Source organism: Anopheles coustani, unplaced genomic scaffold, assembly GCF_943734705.1.
Source record: "Anopheles coustani unplaced genomic scaffold, idAnoCousDA_361_x.2 scaffold_36_ctg1, whole genome shotgun sequence".
NCBI classification, from domain to species: domain Eukaryota; kingdom Metazoa; phylum Arthropoda; class Insecta; order Diptera; family Culicidae; genus Anopheles; species Anopheles coustani.
This window is the reverse complement of record NW_026525417.1, coordinates 141192-161516: the sequence shown is the minus strand read 5'-3', so window position 1 is coordinate 161516 and position 20325 is coordinate 141192. Positions and strand designations below refer to the sequence as shown.

Sequence of the window (20325 nt, the reverse complement as noted above, 5' to 3'; positions counted from 1 at the left end):
GCCATAGTACTGTTATTGTTGGTGAAATGTACTCCTGACGATGCAATGTAATTAGTGCAAAATCGTAAGCCGTAGGTCCTTCAGACTTGCCCGGAAAAAAGATGCGCCATTAGCAACCAGGCGAGCCCACTCTTCAGCAAACAGGCTGCAGCATCCTTTATTACCTTCGTGTCCTACATCGGTACTCCATTTTGCCATGCGCTTGACTGCTGTAACTTCTTTGGAGATGAGTCAAGCCTTAACAGATGGCGTCCTCCTTGACCAGCAGGTTAATCTAACAGTGAACTAGATGACGGCTACTTAATAGTACACCGACCTGGTAGAAGCCGTTGGATTTGCGCCGGAGTCCTCATGGACAGCAAGGTCGACGCAATCGCAGTTCCACTAGAGGCGTTGAAGGCGTTGAAGGCGTTACCATTATTCATGGAATCCACGATAGGGAACCACGTTAGGACTCAGTTAGGGTCAATGGAGCTGCTACAGATGCTACAGCAAAACTGGCCCAAGAGACAAATTTATAAGGCCTGCATGGTATTTTTTTGGATGCCTGTCGACTTCACTGGGTTAGCATGGAATTGCTACCTCGATGTTTGACGGCTCGGAGGTACAGTTCCGATGAAGGGTGCCAAAATCATCTCCTCTAGTACCGAAGATACTAAAGTAGTGCATGTTGGCGCAATGGACTTTAATGGGAAAGAATAATCACGGAAGACTCTTTCTGGGTAAAGGGCGTCAGAGTTAAGGCGGCGTAAAGTGACACCAATGGGGGTGCCCATGGCGCAGCGGTAGCGCGAGGAAACACCACACCACAGGTGTGGGATCGAATCTCGAGTCTGGCACCCTCCGGTATTACGAACGGCTGACCACCGATCTATAATATACCGTCTTTCGGTCACACAAACTCTCTTCGGAGAGAGGCCTTGTCCTACTAGGGGATGTCGTGCCACATAAAAAAAAAAAGTGACACCAAGATTAAAAAAGGAGCATGTCCCTGTTTTACTCATACTTCGTGGCAGTAAGTGAAAACGGGGCAGCGTAAGTCAACAGTAAATTTGGAAGAAGCCAGATAAGACGGAGACGGATTCTCGACAAGAAACAAATTAAGCCACCGAAAAAATGTTTAATGGACAAATAAAACGATGGGCTCGGAATGGCACTTGATTGCCAAAGCCACGAACTTTAAATAGCAATTCCGTGAAAAATGCACCTTACGATGAGATTTGTAACGAGAGATTTGACGAAAATGAGCATTTTCACATTTAGCGGCATGTCTTGAGCTTCCGCTAGCGAAACGACCGCTAAATTTGCAATTTTAGCATTGCCGATAGCTTTAGCGACCGCTAACTCAACTGCTCGACACATTTTCCATACAATTGATTGAGCGAAGCGACCAAACGAAGCGATCGAGTTAGCGGTCGCTTATTGAAGCGGAGTTTCGACTGCGCATGCGCATCTAATGAACAAATGAGCACCCTTAGCGACTGAAATGAACAAATGAGCACCTTTAGCGACCGCTAAAACGAAACGACGATTTCATGATAACCCCTATTGTGAATCAACATTCGATCATCGCGACGCGGCACCCGGACCACAACATTATGCTGAGTTGCAGCTTCCCATAGCAACGCGGACCGCCCGCATTATGCTGAGATTGCAGATTCCCGCAGCGACGCGGACCACTTAGCATCAGAAGACCGTGAACCAACGATCCAGATCGCGAACCGATCATCAGTTGGTATCCAGCATCCGAAACCGATAGTTGGGTATTAACCCGCACATTATGTTGTAGGAAATAAAGTTTAAGTTTTTTTAAAATTCAAACACCAGCAGCAGTGCGTTAACTATCGCCTTCTTTGACGATGGTGCGACGGGAACGTTCATCGACCACCAGCTTCTCAGCCAGTTGGGAATAAAGGGTATCCCACCTCCTCTTTGTGTGTCCTGGACGAGAAACCATACCAGGGATGAAAAAGACTCAGTACAGCTTTCCCTAGGGATTTCAGGCTCTAGACAGGGCAGTCAAGTGTACAATTTGGAGAAGGTACACTCAATGCGTACTTTGCAGCTTCCGTGTCAAACGGTTAACCCAGAAAAGTTGGTGGAGTCCATCTGAGCAACGTGCCACTAGACGCTTACTCCGGACGACCAAGCATACTAATAGGAATGGACAGCTGGCACCTTGGACACCCATTGCGTAGTAAGTAACCATCCGATGGAGGCCCCGTGGTTTCCAAAACACGCCTCGGGTGGGTGTATATGGATCGGGTGAAACAACCTCGGCCAACCTCGGCAATGTATTCCATGGCGTACATGTATGCCATTATTGGGACGAGGGCAAACTCGATAAGGCCCTACGCGATTTCTTCACATTAGATTCACTGGGCATCCAAGCCAATGGTAAATACCTGTTGTCGAAGGAAGAAGAACGCGCTTTAGAAATCCTTAATGCGGGGGTACAATTGAAAGAGCGACGATACGAAGCCCCCTTACTGTGGCGATATGAATCAGTCAAATTGCCTTGCAGCAAAACCATGGCCCTTAAACGACACGCTTGCCTGATGAAAAGACTAGCAGGAGACAAGGAGTTAGCCGAGGCTATGACGTTGAAGATATGTGAGTACGAGAAAAAGGGTTATATTCGAAGATGTCCCCCGAAGAATGTGAGGAAACCTCACCAAATGATTGGTACTTGCCAATCTTTCCAGTAGTAAACCCGAACAAGCCCGGAAAGTTAAGAGTCGTGTTCGACGCCGCCGCAAAGGTGAATAACACAAGCCTGAATTCGGCACTCCTAACTGGGCCCGACCAATTGGTGAGCCTCCTAATGGTTCTGCATAAGTTTCGAGAGGGCCGGGTGGCACTAACAGGAGAAATACGGGAAATGTTTTTCCAAATAGCCATGAGAAAAGCTGATCAACGCAGCCAGATGTTTTTCTGGGAGCCTAACTGGAAAAAGGACGGAAAGCCGCAACAATATTTGCTACAAGTTATGTCATTTGGGCGGCGTGTTCGCCAAGTACGGCTCACTACGTGAAAAACATAAACGCAGACCTGTAGCATGCTTATGCTATACAGCCTTAAAATGATGACAATGTCACAAGAAGAACCGGAACGATTCAAACCGAACATACTTTGTATCACAATGTCAATTCAACCATACTCGAACCAACTGACCTATATATTCGAAGACGAAACGCAAGCAGATTTTGGCCAATGCATCGAAACCAAAACAGCGCAACTCGCAAGCGCATCGCGACGCGTAAAGGCACAGCCACGCGAAAACAATAACAAACAGCGTGACCACCGCGAACGCTTCAAGCGGAAGAACTTTGAATAACATAAACACAAAGCGGAAGAACCGCCAAGCGAAATCGAGCGCATAACGATGCGACAAGAAAGATACATTCTTCAGACAAGATAGGAAAACCATTTATTAAAATTCAGAGGGCAGGAACACAAAGTAGGAAGTTAAACTTTCACCAACGTTACGTAAATAAGGAACAACAGAACTAACCAATCAGAAGACGAAATGATGTCAACTAACCCCATTGTACCAACGTAGTAATAATGAGTATAAAATAAAGAGATACGACAAATGACAGTGCAGTCGAGAAGTAGAGCACTGAAGAGTCAGAGTCGGAGTTAGACTCGGAGGACGTTTGTCGCGTATAAACGAACAGACGAGTCTAAGTTTATTTTCCTGACTGATCCAGCAGTAGCAGCTCACTCCTCACTCTCGGCGGCCTTCTCCCATCGTTTTCCACGTCTACCACAGACCGTTTTCAACATCAATTCCCCAAGGCAGCGAGTTGTATCTAGTTTGAACATTACGTAGATGACTTACTTGCCAGCGTAGACAGCCGAAGAAGTCATTCAGGTAGCGTGTAACGTCCGCCATATTCACGCTCAAGGGGGGTTTGAAATAAGAAACTGGCAGTCGAATTCAGCTGTTCTAATGGAGCAGATGCAAGGAAACACGGATACGCCACGAAGTCTGGCCATCAGAACCGAACCCTCACTTGAAAAAGTGCTTGGCATGTGGTGGGACACCACTTTAGACTGTTTTACTTTCAAGGTTGGAACGAAGCACGATGAGAAGCTAAAGCGAGGAGATCGGCTACCAACTAAGAAGGAAATGCTAAGTGTCTTAATGACAATTTACGACCCAATGGGCCTCCTGGGCAATATACTTATGCTTTTGAAGATAATAGTACAAGAAGCTTGGCGAGCAAAGTGCGGCTGGGATGAACAAATCCCGGAAAAAATATCCCACAGATGGCTCCAGTGGTTATCGGTTCTGCACAAAGTAAGCAGCGTCAGTATCGCGCGTTGCTATCGAACAAGGACAAGTGGTGGAAGTTCGGACCGGATACAGCCACACGTGTTTTGTGATGCGAGTGAGAGCGGTGCCGCAGCCGTAGCTTACCTTCGTTTCGAGGAAATGGGCGTTATCGAATGAGCGTTAGTCGACTCGAAAACGAAGGTGGCCCCCCTGAAATTTATGTTCATTGCTAGATTGGAGCTTCAAGCAGCTGTAATAGGGGCTCGTCTTGCCGGAACCATAAAGGAATCTCACCGCCTAATGATAGAGAAGCAGTTCTTCTGGACAGATTCTAGGAATGTTATGAGCTGGATTCAATCTGATCATTGTCGATATAGCCAGTTTGTGGCATTCCGAGTAAGTAACATCTTAGACGTCTCCGAAATCAGCGATTGGAACTGGATATCAACGAAGGACAACGTGGCAGATGAAGCAACCATATGGCATCAAATACCTGTACTAGATATGTCCAGCCGCTGGTTACAAGGGCCAAGATTCCTTTGGAGTAGTCAAACCGACTGGCCTACCGAGTGCGATAGTCCCTGTGAAACGTTAGAAGAAGCCCGTCTCCACTTGCTACACCCGTAAGAGCCCGTAAGAGTTGAAAGATTCTCCAATTGATGGAGACTATTAAGGGCAGTTGCCTACGTGCACAGATACATTGAAAACTTGAAGAAAACGGCAGCGCAGAATATGAAAGTGAGTGGCCCCCTAACGCAGGCGGAGCTGGAGAGTGCCGAACGGACGATATACCTAAAAATTCAACAAGATGCGTACCCGGAGAAGCTCTGTGTATTGAAGGGCACCGACGTTGGGCCTTCTTGGGAAACTTCACTCCCGAAATCAAGTCCATTATACAAGCTCTCTCCGTATTTAGATGAACAAGGCACCATACGCATGAAAAGCCGTATCACAAACTGCGAATGGGTGGAAGAGTCTGCCAAGCGTCCCGTTATTCTACCTCGACAACACTACGCGACTGAACTAATCCTTGCTTCATACCACAGAAAATATGGCCACATGAATCATCAGACCGCGCTCAACGAAATCCGACAGAAGTACTACATCCCTCGCTTGAAAGGTACATATGAACGAGTCCGTAGAAATTGCCAACTCTGTAAAATGCGCCGCGCCACACCTTCGATGGGAGATCTACCGCAAGCCCGGCTGGCGGCATACCAAAGAACCGTCACACATACCGGAATTGATTATTTCGGTCCCATGCTAGTGACCGTCGGCCGGCACTCAAAAAAACGTTGGGGAGTGTTGCTGTCGTGCCTAACGACTAGAGCGATACACGTTGAAGTCGCCCATTCGTTGAACACCGACTCCTGTATGCTCGCCATTCGGAACTTTATAACGAAGAGAGGTCAGCCGGTGGAATTTATAAGCGATCGGGGCACGAATTTCGTCGGCGCTGCGCGAGAACTGCGAGAAGCATTAGAGTCACTAGACCAATCGCAGCTGATGACCGAGTTCGTGCAACCTAACACTACATAGACCTTCAACCCACCAGCTGCTCCTCATTTTGGTGGCTCGTGGGAAAGATTAGTACAATCGGTAAAAAAGACACTATCAGCCATCGCTCCCCCCCGCCAGTCCACTGATGAAATCCTTAGATCGCAATTAAGTGAAGTCGAATTCATCGTAAATTCAAGGCCGCTGACAGATGTCCCTCTTGATAACGATTCTGATTTTCTTCTTACCCCAAATCACTTTTTACTAAGGAGCTCAGTCCAAACCACAGGGTCCAAACCACCGATCGCACTAGACGACAACCCAAAAATGCTACAATCCTGGAAGTCATCCCAACAGCAACGGGCCGCCGGTCTGAATTGTAGTTCGGAACCCAGTAGCGGGCAATGTGAGGCGGGCAAAACATACGGAGCGGGGAAAGGAGGGGGATAACGGACAAAAAGGGATAGCTAGCGCCCGAGAGATTGATCCGAGGAGATCGCGATAAGCGATAAGGACTGATGAGGCAGTTGCGAACAAGAATCATTAGAATAAAGACTGGTTTTTTTTAACTCCATTGTCAAAAGTAAGACGTGTTAAAATTCGGTTTAATTCTAAAATCTTTGCACTCGCAACTCACGTTGAGTAGCTTCAACAACCGGACCAGTCATTTTGACTGGTCAGGTACTTTTTCAATCAAATTTATTTCTAAGGCTGAACAATTGTACCAAATGTTAATGCATAACTTGCACACAACCAATGAAATGTTCATTTTTATGTATTCAAAAATAAATTTTTTTTTTTATAATTTGCGCTTAAGTTTGAAGCGTAAAAACCGCGGTAGTTCTCGTGTAAATAGAACATTTGTTTTATTTGTTCGATACGTCGTTACCATTTCGATTGTTCGTTCGTAACCGATTAATATCGGCCTCATTCTTCTTTGGAATGCTCGTGTAATTGCTCGTTGCCATGGCTAGTTGCTATGCTCGTGAACGTACTCGCGGCTAACCTCGGTGACAACAGCTACTTTTAGGTAAAAAGCGTCAGTTATCCAAGTGTTAAAACGGAGAAAAATAAAAAAGAATTTATTCCCGTATCAATGTAATGTATCAACCCGGCACTATTTTCCAGCGTTGACGGTAATGGGCGTCTGAACGTGTGGAATCTCAATCAAAACACAGATGTCCCGGTAGAGTCGGTTGTAGTAGACGGGCAGCCGGCACTTAACCGCGTCTTCTGGACACCATGCAGCAGACATGTCATGGTTGGTGCCGAAACTGGTCATATCTACATGTACGACCTAGCAAACAGAGTCGCCAACCCGCGCATCGATGAATGGAACAAGCTTGACGCTGTGCTGTATGATTTAAGAATGTACCAGACAAACAAGTTCGATTAGTTCGACTCAGTATCCCAATATTATGGCCATAATACTTCGCAGATCTCGTACCGAAGGCCGTTTCTTCATTTGACGATCATTATTGGTGTTTGCTAGGTTTCTACACTTCACGGGCAGTTGCAGAAATTCGAGTGAAAATACTTTCGAAGCTTAAGTACAGTTTGTTGCACCATGAAAAACGGGATGGTGATTGCGTAGGAAAGTAGCATTGGCGTTACAAATATCATCTCAGCTTGGACGAAATATTTTCTCACAAAATACTGTACAGCTGCTATCGTGAATGCTTATCGAGGTGAGGATTTCCTGTTTTGCAATAAAAAGGTTCCCAACCAACCGTCCGGGATTAACTTGTTAGTTATAGTTGTAGTTTGCTCTAGCTTTAAGTATGCACACAAATCAACACGTTCTGAGGTGAAAAAAGACATTACCATTTTCCAATCCCGTGATCTAACTCGTCTTGTTCGTACGCGATTACAATGCGGAATGAGAGCTACCTTAGTTACGGAATTCGGTATTTTCCGACCAAACAAGAGATTAAAGCGCCTTTTGTGAGGTATTATTTGCATGCTAGCTACTATCTTGTTTTTCTCAGTCCAACCAATAACAGTTCGTTTACAACAGCATCCATTCGAAGTGTACATATTCTAAATGATGGTGTGAGTTTGCGAGGGATTCTTTTAGGTGACATCTGAAGCTAAGATTGCCTGTCGTTGAGCTGCTCGAAACATTCGGGTAACGCATACTCATAATACATAAACTTACCATACACTCACGAAAATGTTCAAACGGTCATTTTTGTTTTAAAACAGAATGGACAATGCATCTGTTTTCAACGAAGCGTGAACAATGCGGATAGACATCCTGGCCATTCGTTTCTCAAGTACACATAGTTTGACGAACGAAAAAATTAGGTTTTAATAACATGATTCAACAAGACATAAATAAGCTTAGTGAAACAGATTATATCGAGGAATCGCAAAGGACTAACCAAGTTGAAATTTTTGTTCAACATTTAGAAACAAGCGTCTTGTTACCAAGATTTGAGCTTCAAATCGTGTACAAAGCAATCACAGTAACCACAATCAACTTTCGTAGCTAGCGGCAATAGTAAATGAACTGTTCCTTTCCACTCAATTATCTTGTAATCTAGTTACAAAAGCACACACACGCATTAGAATGCACGGAACTAACATTATAAGCTTGTTTTATATCATAACAATGAATGTGTGCACCATTTCCCGTCACAAACTTAATTCACACACCGTTTTCCACTAGCACTTTTCCCGGCTTTGCACGGCTTTGCGGATGAAATTGAGCGGAAACCAAAGGTGACTTCTTTGACATCTGGCAAGCTGTCGCTCAATTCTTTTGAATAATAATAAATACACACATTGCATATATATGAGAACGAAAAGCCAATGGGCAAAATAACTAAGTGATGCCTCATTGTTTTGCTCGGTTTAAGCACAATTGTAGGAGTGTTGGCGTGCCTTAAAGTGAAACGCCAGTTAGAAGAAACAATCGCGCGGAATAAAATGTATGCTACTACCTATATGAAAAAGTACACGAACTGATGCAGAGGTGCATACCAAAATTTGGGGAATGATTCGTAAGTGCATAGCCGGTTACGGATTGGAAGAATCGTCAAAAATTACAAAATTATAGCGTGTTCAAAAGGGCGGTCAAAAAGATCACAAAGATGCATTCGGGCAACATTTAAAAGCAAATTAAGTTCAAGTAAAACGACAAAAAAGTCGTTGCACTGCTGAATTTGGAAAAAATCAATGCAACTTTCATCAGCTCTAACAATTGGCGCTAATAACGTTCGACTTGCCAATTTTCAACTCAGCAGCATAATGTGTAATTTGTGCACTAATTTACTTGCATACTGCGAATCTAACTAGTGGGTATATTTACAGAGCCCCCTGAAATGAAAGCTGCTGAATGTCGAAAAAAAAGAGGTTCATGTTTCATCTCAGTACGGCGATACTATACAATTGCAATTCGAAGCCAATCAAGCAACAAGATTTTAAAATAGATCATAATTTTGGATAAATCCAGATGGCGGTCTCGAATAAGTTGACAATGATGAAAAATTTCCTATGTCTCAGGAAATAAAAGCGAATTAAGTGCATCATTGTTATAATAGCAACTTGAACAGGCGTTAAATACATGTTAACATCATACGAGTAATGTTCGACAAAACCATAGTCAAATGTTTATCAGCGTATCAAAGATTGATAAAAAAAATAGAAAAAACAAATCTCACTCACCGTTTGTTTTCGCGATATTTGTTTTCATTGCTCCATGCGATATTTGTTTTGTTCATCCATGAACCTAAACATAACTGCATCACACTGACGGAAAATAAACACTTGTCCACGTTATACAGTTAAATAATCTAGAAAATAGAAATTCCTAACCTTTATTAAGATATACTAGTATACAATATGACTGTATAATACTTACATCACATTTCAGCACTGAAATACCTTATCATAAGGTAGGACAAAATAAACTGCCCAGAGAAACAAAACGTAGAAAATCCATATGAAAACCTATACGCAAAAGTAAGATCACTAGACCAATATCACATCAAACCAATAAAAAACCAGAAGCTGAAACAGAAAAAAACAAGTTTTGTTTGTACATGTATTTAAAAGGCGATTTAAAAAAGGGAATAGGCGGATATGAACCATCAACTAGTTCGATCCTTTTACTGTAACAACCCTTTTTAGTCAGTAAGTCTGTGCTTGATCTAGATTTCAGATAAACTAATTATTCTACATCTTATAGCTGAGTAATACTGCAGCTTAGCAACTAATTCACAAATCACGGTTAAAAAACTCTGAAACAAAGACAAACAATTGAAATGATGAAACCTTAAGACAAATGAAACCAAAATTTATCATAGTTTTATTTAGGAAGTTTTATCACCACTGATACAAAGCAAAAACTGGTTTATTAGGCTTCAGAAAAAAAAAATCAGACGGGCAAACATGGTGTACATGAAATACTTTTCTTTTGATATTATCAAAACTTTTTAACTTTTCTGCGGATATTATGCGCGTCGCATGGAAGTGAAACTAGGAAAACAAATCGCGCATAAAATATGACCTTTGTAACGAATCAGGCTAGTCACTTATCTAAGCACTTCAATGACAATTCAAACTTGCAAACTTAATCTCGGAAGCAGCAGAGTGCAACCATGCATGTTCTCTACAAGCTCTACGAATTGACCGTACAAAGTAATAATTTTCATTGTCTTGATTACCCGCTGCTTTCCGATGCTTATACAATGATTAAAATTTACATACTGCTTTGAAAAGCACACTGACCGTAATGAATGAGTTTTCACTCTTCATTACTTTTCCAAATTTTCGCTCCTTATAAAAAACAAGGGAATCAGAATTCAAAAATCCTACTTACCGAAAGCCGCCAAAAGATTGTCTGAAGTGTGCAAACAGAGCTAAAAGAAACAAATTAAACTTTTGTAAATTCTAAGCAATGTTATACAAAAATAAGAATAAAGTTAAATTACTTACTTCATTCCCTTTGATTTTCGCTGCTGCTACATGATTGAAGTGTTGCAAAAAGAATCAAGCCGTTCTATAATCGCGTAATACTTATGAAGTTCTTAATAGTTATTTCATTTAACATCCTTACTAAAGAACCTTCACGGGGTTCATTAGATTTGAAAAAAGAAAGATGGAAGATTTTTGCAAAAATTAAATTTGTAATCAATTTTGGAACAAATATTAAATTCTATGCGAATGAATCAAATTTAAAGTTAAACGATAAAAATTTGAAACAGAGAAAATTATGTCATTAAAATGCTTTCCGATTTCTGCGTTTATCGTTTAATGATTGAAATGATTTTCATACGAAATAGTTCAGATTCTTCATCAAATCATCTATGTCACTAAAATGCTTTACGATTTCTGCGTTTAACGTTTAATTATAGAAATGATTTTCATACGAAATAGTTCAGATTCTTCATCACAGTACACCTTTGCTTTAACCTTCGTGCCGCGCAAAGCATCGATCAAATTGCTGCTTGCTATCGTTTCATTGGTAAGAAATTCAGTGTCTAAAAAATACAGATAAGAACGAAAAATCATTCCATAAAGTATACCTTCAGGTTAAAGAATCTGAATGAGAGATCACCACTTACTTTCTATATGATATTCCGAACAGGAAAGCTTCCTTGTGAGCCCTGCGGGATATCGGCGCTTGGGCCACGATTTGTCAAGCTGGGAGAAGAGTCCCAAGTCTATCAAAAAGAATTGATTTTCACAGTCCGCAGTTAGCTTGACCGCCTGGATCCAGACGCCTTGGTAGTTTACCAAACATCCATAGTTATGTTCGGGCTCTCCTAAGTATTCGTTCCGATCCAACTGGCCGTACTCTTGGCACTCCCGCATCATGTTGGTGAAAGCAGCCTCGGAATTGGCCAAGATTGCTCCAACCTGATGGCTGGTGGCAAACTCGGACGCTTCCACTATGACGAGCTCTTGTTCCTCGTGCTATTGAATGTCCGACCGGAGGGAAGCTTTATCGAACTAAAATAGCAAGCGACTCGTATTACCACGATGCATACCTTTAATTTTGTTTCACTTAAACAACATTCGTTCATGAAAGGGCCAGTTGTCCATTGGTTCTCAAGAAAACACACATGGATCATCCGCCAATGCCCTCTTCGCATTCATGATACTGTGAATTCCACGTAAATCATTTGTAGTATCAACCAAGTAAGGTTAGCCGCATCGATCAACGATCTTACCTCGCTTCCATGTATTTCACGTTCACAACGTCAGGGGCGTTAGGTGTACACCTGGTACGTTGGTCCGAATGTTTGCAGCCACTATATTGTTTCAATCAATGAAGCACGTGGGATCTGGCACAATTGAAAACTATTTTCGGCAACACAACACGCGTTAGTATCTTCGAGTTCCTGATTCCAAATGGCGTTGCAATGCCGAATGACAGATGAACTAGTGTTGGCAGAATCGGGATTCGGAAGATTCGAAGATTCGATCCCTAGACGGATTCCAAAGATTCGAATCCCATTTGACGGATTCTAAAGATTCGAATTGCTGTTAACATTCTATTCACTTTCTGCCATTAGTTTTTGCACTGGTATGCACTTTCGAAAAATATACACTTCATACAAATCGAAAATGTATTCTCCATTCAAATTTGTTAAACTTCAATTTGTTATACATTCATATATGTATGTAATAAAATATAATATCTATAAAAGACATGTAAACACTTTCAATAGACTAAACTGAACCCAATGTGATGGAATGGTCTAGGCTTGAGTTATAAATAGTTGCAATATCGTTCCGATGCCTCCCTTTTCGTGCAGGCCAAAGAAGCCACTTTGCCACAATTTTCCAAATCTCGGTGCAAATTTGACCACCAACGCCGTAGTATATCGACGGACGGGATACAAATCCTGATCTTACGGTAGGTGATTACATTTGATACTCTTTTCCTTCTTCCTCGGATGGGAAATGTGATAGAAGGGATCGTTCGTCGGTCCAATTGGCGGATATGTCCACGTACTATGATGGCCATAATACTTCGCAGATCTCGTACCGAAGGCCGTTTCTTCATTTGACGATCATTATTGGTGTTTGCTAGGTTTCTACACTTCACGGGCAGTTGCAGAAATTCGAGTGAAAATACTTTCGAAGCTTAAGTACAGTTTGTTGCACCATGAAAAACGGGATGGTGATTGCGTAGGAAAGTAGCATTGGCGTTACAAATATCATCTCAGCTTGGACGAAATATTTTCTCACAAAATACTGTACAGCTGCTATCGTGAATGCTTATCGAGGTGAGGATTTCCTGTTTTGCAATAAAAAGGTTCCCAACAAACCGTCCGGGATTAACTTGTTAGTTATAGTTGTAGTTTGCTCTAGCTTTAAGTATGCACACAAATCAACACGTTCTGAGGTGAAAAAAGACATTACCATTTTCCAATCCCGTGATCTAACTCGTCTTGTTCGTACGCGATTACAATGCGGAATGAGAGCTACCTTAGTTACGGAATTCGATATTTTCCGACCAAACAAGAGATTAAAGCGCCTTTTGTGAGGTATTATTTGCATGCTAGCTACTATCTTGTTTTTCTCAGTCCAACCAATAACAGTTCGTTTACAACAGCATCCATTCGAAGTGTACATATTCTAAATGATGGTGTGAGTTTGCGAGGGATTCTTTTAGGTGACATCTGAAGCTAAGATTGCCTGTCGTTGAGCTGCTCGAAACATTCGGGTAACGCATACTCATAATACATAAACTTACCATACACTCACGAAAATGTTCAAACGGTCATTTTTGTTTTAAAACAGAATGGACAATGCATCTGTTTTCAACGAAGCGTGAACAATGCGGATAGACATCCTGGCCATTCGTTTCTCAAGTACACATAGTTTGACGAACGAAAAAATTAGGTTTTAATAACATGATTCAACAAGACATAAATAAGCTTAGTGAAACAGATTATATCGAGGAATCGCAAAGGACTAACCAAGTTGAAATTTTTGTTCAACATTTAGAAACAAGCGTCTTGTTACCAAGATTTGAGCTTCAAATCGTGTACAAAGCAATCACAGTAACCACAATCAACTTTCGTAGCTAGCGGCAATAGTAAATGAACTGTTCCTTTCCACTCAATTATCTTGTAATCTAGTTACAAAAGCACACACACGCATTAGAATGCACGGAACTAACATTATAAGCTTGTTTTATATCATAACAATGAATGTGTGCACCATTTCCCGTCACAAACTTAATTCACACACCGTTTTCCACTAGCACTTTTCCCGGCTTTGCACGGCTTTGCGGATGAAATTGAGCGGAAACCAAAGGTGACTTCTTTGACATCTGGCAAGCTGTCGCTCAATTCTTTTGAATAATAATAAATACACACATTGCATATATATGAGAACGAAAAGCCAATGGGCAAAATAACTAAGTGATGCCTCATTGTTTTGCTCGGTTTAAGCACAATTGTAGGAGTGTTGGCGTGCCTTAAAGTGAAACGCCAGTTAGAAGAAACAATCGCGCGGAATAAAATGTATGCTACTACCTATATGAAAAAGTACACGAACTGATGCAGAGGTGCATACCAAAATTTGGGGAATGATTCGTAAGTGCATAGCCGGTTACGGATTGGAAGAATCGTCAAAAATTACAAAATTATAGCGTGTTCAAAAGGGCGGTCAAAAAGATCACAAAGATGCATTCGGGCAACATTTAAAAGCAAATTAAGTTCAAGTAAAACGACAAAAAAGTCGTTGCACTGCTGAATTTGGAAAAAATCAATGCAACTTTCATCAGCTCTAACAATTGGCGCTAATAACGTTCGACTTGCCAATTTTCAACTCAGCAGCATAATGTGTAATTTGTGCACTAATTTACTTGCATACTGCGAATCTAACTAGTGGGTATATTTACAGAGCCCCCTGAAATGAAAGCTGCTGAATGTCGAAAAAAAAGAGGTTCATGTTTCATCTCAGTACGGCGATACTATACAATTGCAATTCGAAGCCAATCAAGCAACGGGATTTTAAAATAGATCATAATTTTGGATAAATCCAGATGGCGGTCTCGAATAAGTTGACAATGATGAAAAATTTCCTATGTCTCAGGAAATAAAAGCGAATTAAGTGCATCATTGTTATAATAGCAACTTGAACAGGCGTTAAATACATGTTAACATCATACGAGTAATGTTCGACAAAACCATAGTCAAATGTTTATCAGCGTATCAAAGATTGATAAAAAAATAGAAAAAACAAATCTCACTCACCGTTTGTTTTCGCGATATTTGTTTTCATCGCTCCATGCGATATTTGTTTTGTTCATCCATGAACCTAAACATAACTGCATCACACTGACGGAAAATAAACACTTGTCCACGTTATACAGTTAAATAATCTAGAAAATAGAAATTCCTAACCTTTATTAAGATATACTAGTATACAATATGACTGTATAATACTTACATCACATTTCAGCACTGAAATACCTTATCATAAGGTAGGACAAAATAAACTGCCCAGAGAAACAAAACGTAGAAAATCCATATGAAAACCTATACGCAAAAGTAAGATCACTAGACCAATATCACATCAAACCAATAAAAAACCAGAAGCTGAAACAGAAAAAAAAGAAGTTTTGTTAGTATTTGTATTTAGAAGGCGATTTAAAAAAGGGAATAGGCGGATATGAACCATCAACTAGTTCGATCCTTTTACTGTAACAACCCTTTTTAGTCAGTAAGTCTGTGCTTGATCTAGATTTCAGATAAACTAATTATTCTACATCTTATAGCTGAGTAATACTGCAGCTTAGCAACTAATTCACAAATCACGGTTAAAAAACTCTGAAACAAAGACAAACAATTGAAATGATGAAACCTTAAGACAAATGAAACCAAAATTTATCATAGTTTTATTTAGGAAGTTTTATCACCACTGATACAAAGCAAAAACTGGTTAATTAGGCTTCAGAAAAAAAATCAGACGGGCAAACATGGTGTACATGAAATACTTTTCTTTTGATATTATCAAAACTTTTTAACTTTTCTGCGGATATTATGCGCGTCGCATGGAAGTGAAACTAGGAAAACAAATCGCTCATAAAATATAACCTTTGTAACGAATCAGGCTAGTCACTTCCCAAGTGACAGAAAACACGATTTAGATAATTTTCGCCAGGCTTAGAAAGGGGCTGCATAGAAGATTAATAGCAGTCTTATTAAACCAAAATTGCAAGTGTGTGCGTGAAAAATGAACCCACCGTGGGTGCACTGATCCGATCCTTACTATTAAAAATTGAACCCTTCCATCCCAACTCCGGAACTGACAGCCATCAAATCAAAACAAAATATATATTCGAAGGTTCATATCCGTTTTATTCAACGACTAGTACAGTTGCTCTGGAATATTTTCTTTTCGTGTATCGTGTTCTCGCAATTCGTAGTATGGAAAAAAATAAGACGAAAAGGTAAATATAGTTAAGTAAACATATACAAAAATAAGATGTTAACGTTTAACTTACGTTTGTTTACAGAATAATCTTCCCCGACGAGCTGGAATCCGACATCACCGCAATCGCTGCACCACCAAACATCACCAGTGGACCTGCACCAAATCGTGCTGCTCGTCTTGTACTTCCTGTGTCGCTACCAAAGAGAAGACCTGGTCCTGTTTCACAGGCTGCTCAGTACCTTCCGATGATCAGATCGCCGTCTCCAACAGTATTCCTTTCCTCGGCGACGCAAGCATCAGATCTAATTGCAAACTTGGGTCTACCTGCATCATTCCGGCTAGTACGTCCTGCCCCGTTGCCCCAGATCAGACCTGTTTCCTCGTCGACACAATCATCGGACATAATAGCCAAGCTTGGTTTACCAGCATCATTCCGGCTAGTACGTCCTGTCCCGCTTCAAAAAACACAGCCTCTACAACCATCCTCCAGAAATAACATCCTCGGGAAAGTAAACGCTGCAGTTTCATCGCCTTCTAACACCCAGCCATTGTTGTTGAAGCCTGCTGCACCATCATCATTCATCGTTGTTCGTCCACCATCCACACAGCCCGTCCAATTGACGCTTAAACCCGTTGCGACATCGTCCGAAGTATCGTCGAGCGCAAACTGTGGACAACATGGATGTAAGGAATTCCAGCAAACGGTGCTAAAAAAATTAACCAAACTAGAAAATACTCTTGGCAACCTTCGATCTCAAACGGATTACCTCGCAGACCATAGGTGTTGCACATCACGGGACGAAAGTTCTGCGATCGTCCTGCCAACGATTAGGACTCTAGAAGAATTAGACGAATTCGACAGACAACTCTGTGAAGAAGAAAATTTTAACAGAATAAGTCAACATTTAAATATAAGAATAGTTTGCTGTGATGCTAAAAATCGAATGAACGACGCTTTGCGTTTGTTGTTCGACAGAGGCTTTCTAGTCGAATGTAGCTGGATGGGTGGTAGAAAAGATCATAAGAAGATTGCTTTCAACAGCTATATAAATGTATTAAAACTGTTTCGACATGTAGGTGCAAATGATAAATTTATAGTTAATGATATAGATGTAGAGAAGTTTATAAAATGCAAGTTAAAAAATGCTAAGAGTAGCTTTAAAAACTATACAGGGCAGCGGAAAAGTACATGCAAGGCAAACCATAACCGTAGAGTTAAGAAACAATAGATATATTTTAATAATTATAAACGACAATATGTGTTACCCAAGTGCAATGCAATAATAAATGTTCCTATTTTCCGTGATAAATGCTATTATTGACGTTACATATTGAGAAAGTTACATGACTGTCTATTGTTAATATTCGTTAGTTTGGTTGTAAAGTATGTAGAAGAGGAAATAACAATGTTGTTCCAGGTTGGGACGGTGAATGAACTGCAACTAACTTACATCTAATGTGTGTTACTGATATTTGTACTTCCTTTGTTGGTATTGCCTCATTAACTTCATAAATAAGTAAGTTTGTAGATGAAAATAGCAAATCAGAGTCATCTTCTAGTCTCGAGTCTAGCTCAAAATTAAACATTTCTATCGCAAAGTGGAACTGTATACCAAAAATAGTGTAAGGAGGATTTCGTAGCACTTTCCTGAATTTGATTACGGCATTTTGTTTTGACAAAAACCACTGGTCTCTAAATGTTGGTCGAAGTAAAAAGTGCGCATTCACGTATATGCCAGCACGATTTATGGTTAATTTGGGATACCGCTGTACACTACTCCTGCCAGCAACATCCCGGTTGGCCTTTTCTTCTGATCGAGCAGCAACCTGTACTGCACATCTGAATCCCGATCTCACCCAACGCTTAATTTTTTGCAGATGATTTTCAAAACAATATGATGAAAAATCATCGAGAGGTCCAAACTTAAAAACTTCCGCAGCCACATGTTGGATGTTGTGGACATTGCTCGTTAAATGTTCACGGCCATAAATTGACCCAAACTCGTTCACAAATTTTTCCAGAAACTCGCCAGCTTTAGGCCAATATTTGTAATGGTAAGAAGATGACAAAATCGTAACACCACAAAAATACAACAAAAAGTGATCAAAAGTCGTTTCACTCACTAAGTCTTTCAGGATTACAAGACTAGCGTAATGAAGAAAAGATCGGTATTCCGTACCTTTCCAATCTTTCAAATCTTTGAATCCCCGCATTCTACGATGCACCTCAAACGGGAGCTTCATTTTACGTAAAGCTATAGAAGCTTGTTTTTGGGCTTGAAAAGACCAACGGGGAAGATTTTTAAATTTCCCGTCCAAAAAACCTCGCAGAATCTTACGAGTTACACCCAAATCTATCAAATGTAGACGATCTCCGACTACAACATCTTCAACAATATCAAAGTTTACGAGATCTTCAAGTGGCGATCGCCAGCGTTGATGATGCTCTGGACATTCTCTGGATCTAAAACCAGAGTCTGTCCGGGGGTTAGCTCCAACAGAATCAAAAATTACTTTCCTGTGTTGTTTTGAATACTGTCCAACACACGTGCACTTCAAGCAGCCATGGAGTCCGTTGAAGCTGGTTACAGCTATGTATAGGAAATCAAACAAATTAAAACATCTATATACTACCCTTTAAGTTGTGCTGACTTACTTACCTTTTAAAAACGCCCGAGCTGGTGAATCGGCGATGATTGCCCGAATATTGAAGTGGACATTCCTATCTCCAAACTGAATGCCTCGTTGGCTCAGCTCATTCGCTTCAACAACAAACGGCCTTAAGAAGGGTTCCAGGTCATTCGGTTTAGAAGATCCACAAAACATAGCTATCATCATAATCGGAGCCTCTGGTATTTGTTCCATCTTCATTAATATCGGCCAAACCTGTGTTGAGGAACTTTTATGCAAAGGAAGTCCGTCGACCGACACCTGCACCGAAATACGATCCGTTTCGGGTGTCGCTGATCTAAAACAGCAAAGAAAAGGTATGTTACAAATTACAACGAAATTCAACAAAAAATAATGATAATCAAAACACTCACCGGTAATAGTTGCGTAGAACCTTCTCTATGCCTTTGTACCAATATTCTCCACCAGCAACCGCTTCAATTTCTTGTCCAATGCTGGTGGAGGTTTTCATCAATGTCCGCGCATCTTTGGGCAGCTCATAATCCGTTCTTATGCGAAAGATGGCTAATATTTCATTAACCGATGCGCGGGATTCCTCGTGATCGACTGCCCAGTCTCGTAAACAATCATTCACGTCCTCGTGATTGCTGCAGTCATGAGCATTCCGATATTCGCGCTCAACCCCTTCTTCTGCGGCATGAACATTTCCATAGTCCGATTCTGTGCCCAAGTCGTGCATTCCTTCATCGCTTCTGGTGCTTGATTCTAAAAGTAAAACAAAACATAAATTAATGGTTTTGAGCGTGGGCATATTTCTACTAGACGTAAATACACATTCGACTATAACAATCCATCACAACGCATTGATTACCACATTACCACTGCGTTCGCATATATTACACGAACCGAATATGAATAGCTCATGAAGCACAAAGTCAACACTTCACGGAACATACGCGATTTATCCATATGCAAAACGGTTTCGAAACATTGCACATGCATCGAGCTTTGAGCTCACTGATCATTCTTCACAATACATAGTTTCTCCTCAATCAATCAAATTCAAAATCAAATCAAAATCCTAATCAAATCGCAGAAACACGGCAGAATTAAATTAATAAAACATCATTTGACTTACCAACTTCGACAGCCTGCATCATAACAATCCGGCTCGGCCCTGGGCAAACGTCCTGCTCGTCTTCAAGTTGATCAAAATCTACTTCAGCTTGCTGTTTAATGCGCCTTCTGTATATTTTACCACTTTTCCTGTTGTCCTGCGTAGACATTTCGCTTAATAAAGTTGATAAACTTTTATTAACGTTGAACAAGTCCGAAAGAAACAAAGTCGCGATATGGAATGAAAACACAAATGACAGCTCAAAACTGATGCACAGCCATTTTAGAAACAGGTACAAGAAGAAAACATTCATCAGTCCGTGTCTGTACACGGCGATACGAAATTCCGCACCCATACATTCAAGCATCGATGGGATTTAGGTCAATTTCACTGC

The 20325-nt window shown here is 41.0% G+C and overlaps 1 protein-coding gene across 1 annotated transcript; it reads right to left on the bottom strand.

Annotated features, from left to right (window-relative positions):
- Positions 1 to 16772: 16772 nt before the first annotated feature.
- On the bottom strand, positions 16773 to 20077 carry LOC131271274 (uncharacterized). Its single transcript, XM_058272684.1, has 5 exons — positions 19953 to 20077; positions 19228 to 19579; positions 18844 to 19151; positions 16951 to 17051; positions 16773 to 16890 (listed from the first exon to the last, which is right to left on the bottom strand). The coding sequence occupies exons 1-4, from the start codon at positions 19972 to 19974 to the stop codon at positions 17029 to 17031; spliced, it is 705 nt and encodes a 234-aa protein (XP_058128667.1). The 5' UTR covers positions 19975 to 20077; the 3' UTR covers positions 16773 to 16890; positions 16951 to 17028.
- Positions 20078 to 20325: the final 248 nt, after the last annotated feature.

Coding starts and splice junctions, on each gene's coding strand:
- LOC131271274 (XM_058272684.1), bottom strand. CDS start 19,974: ATGATGCAGGCTGTCGAAGTTG. Junction 19,580..19,952: donor GATGCAGGCTGTCGAAGTTG/GTAAGTCAAATG, acceptor TTTTACTTTTAG/AATCAAGCACCAGAAGCGAT. Junction 17,052..18,843: donor AGCTCGGGCGTTTTTAAAAG/GTAAGTAAGTCA, acceptor TCTTCTTCACAG/AGTTGTCTGTCGAATTCGTC.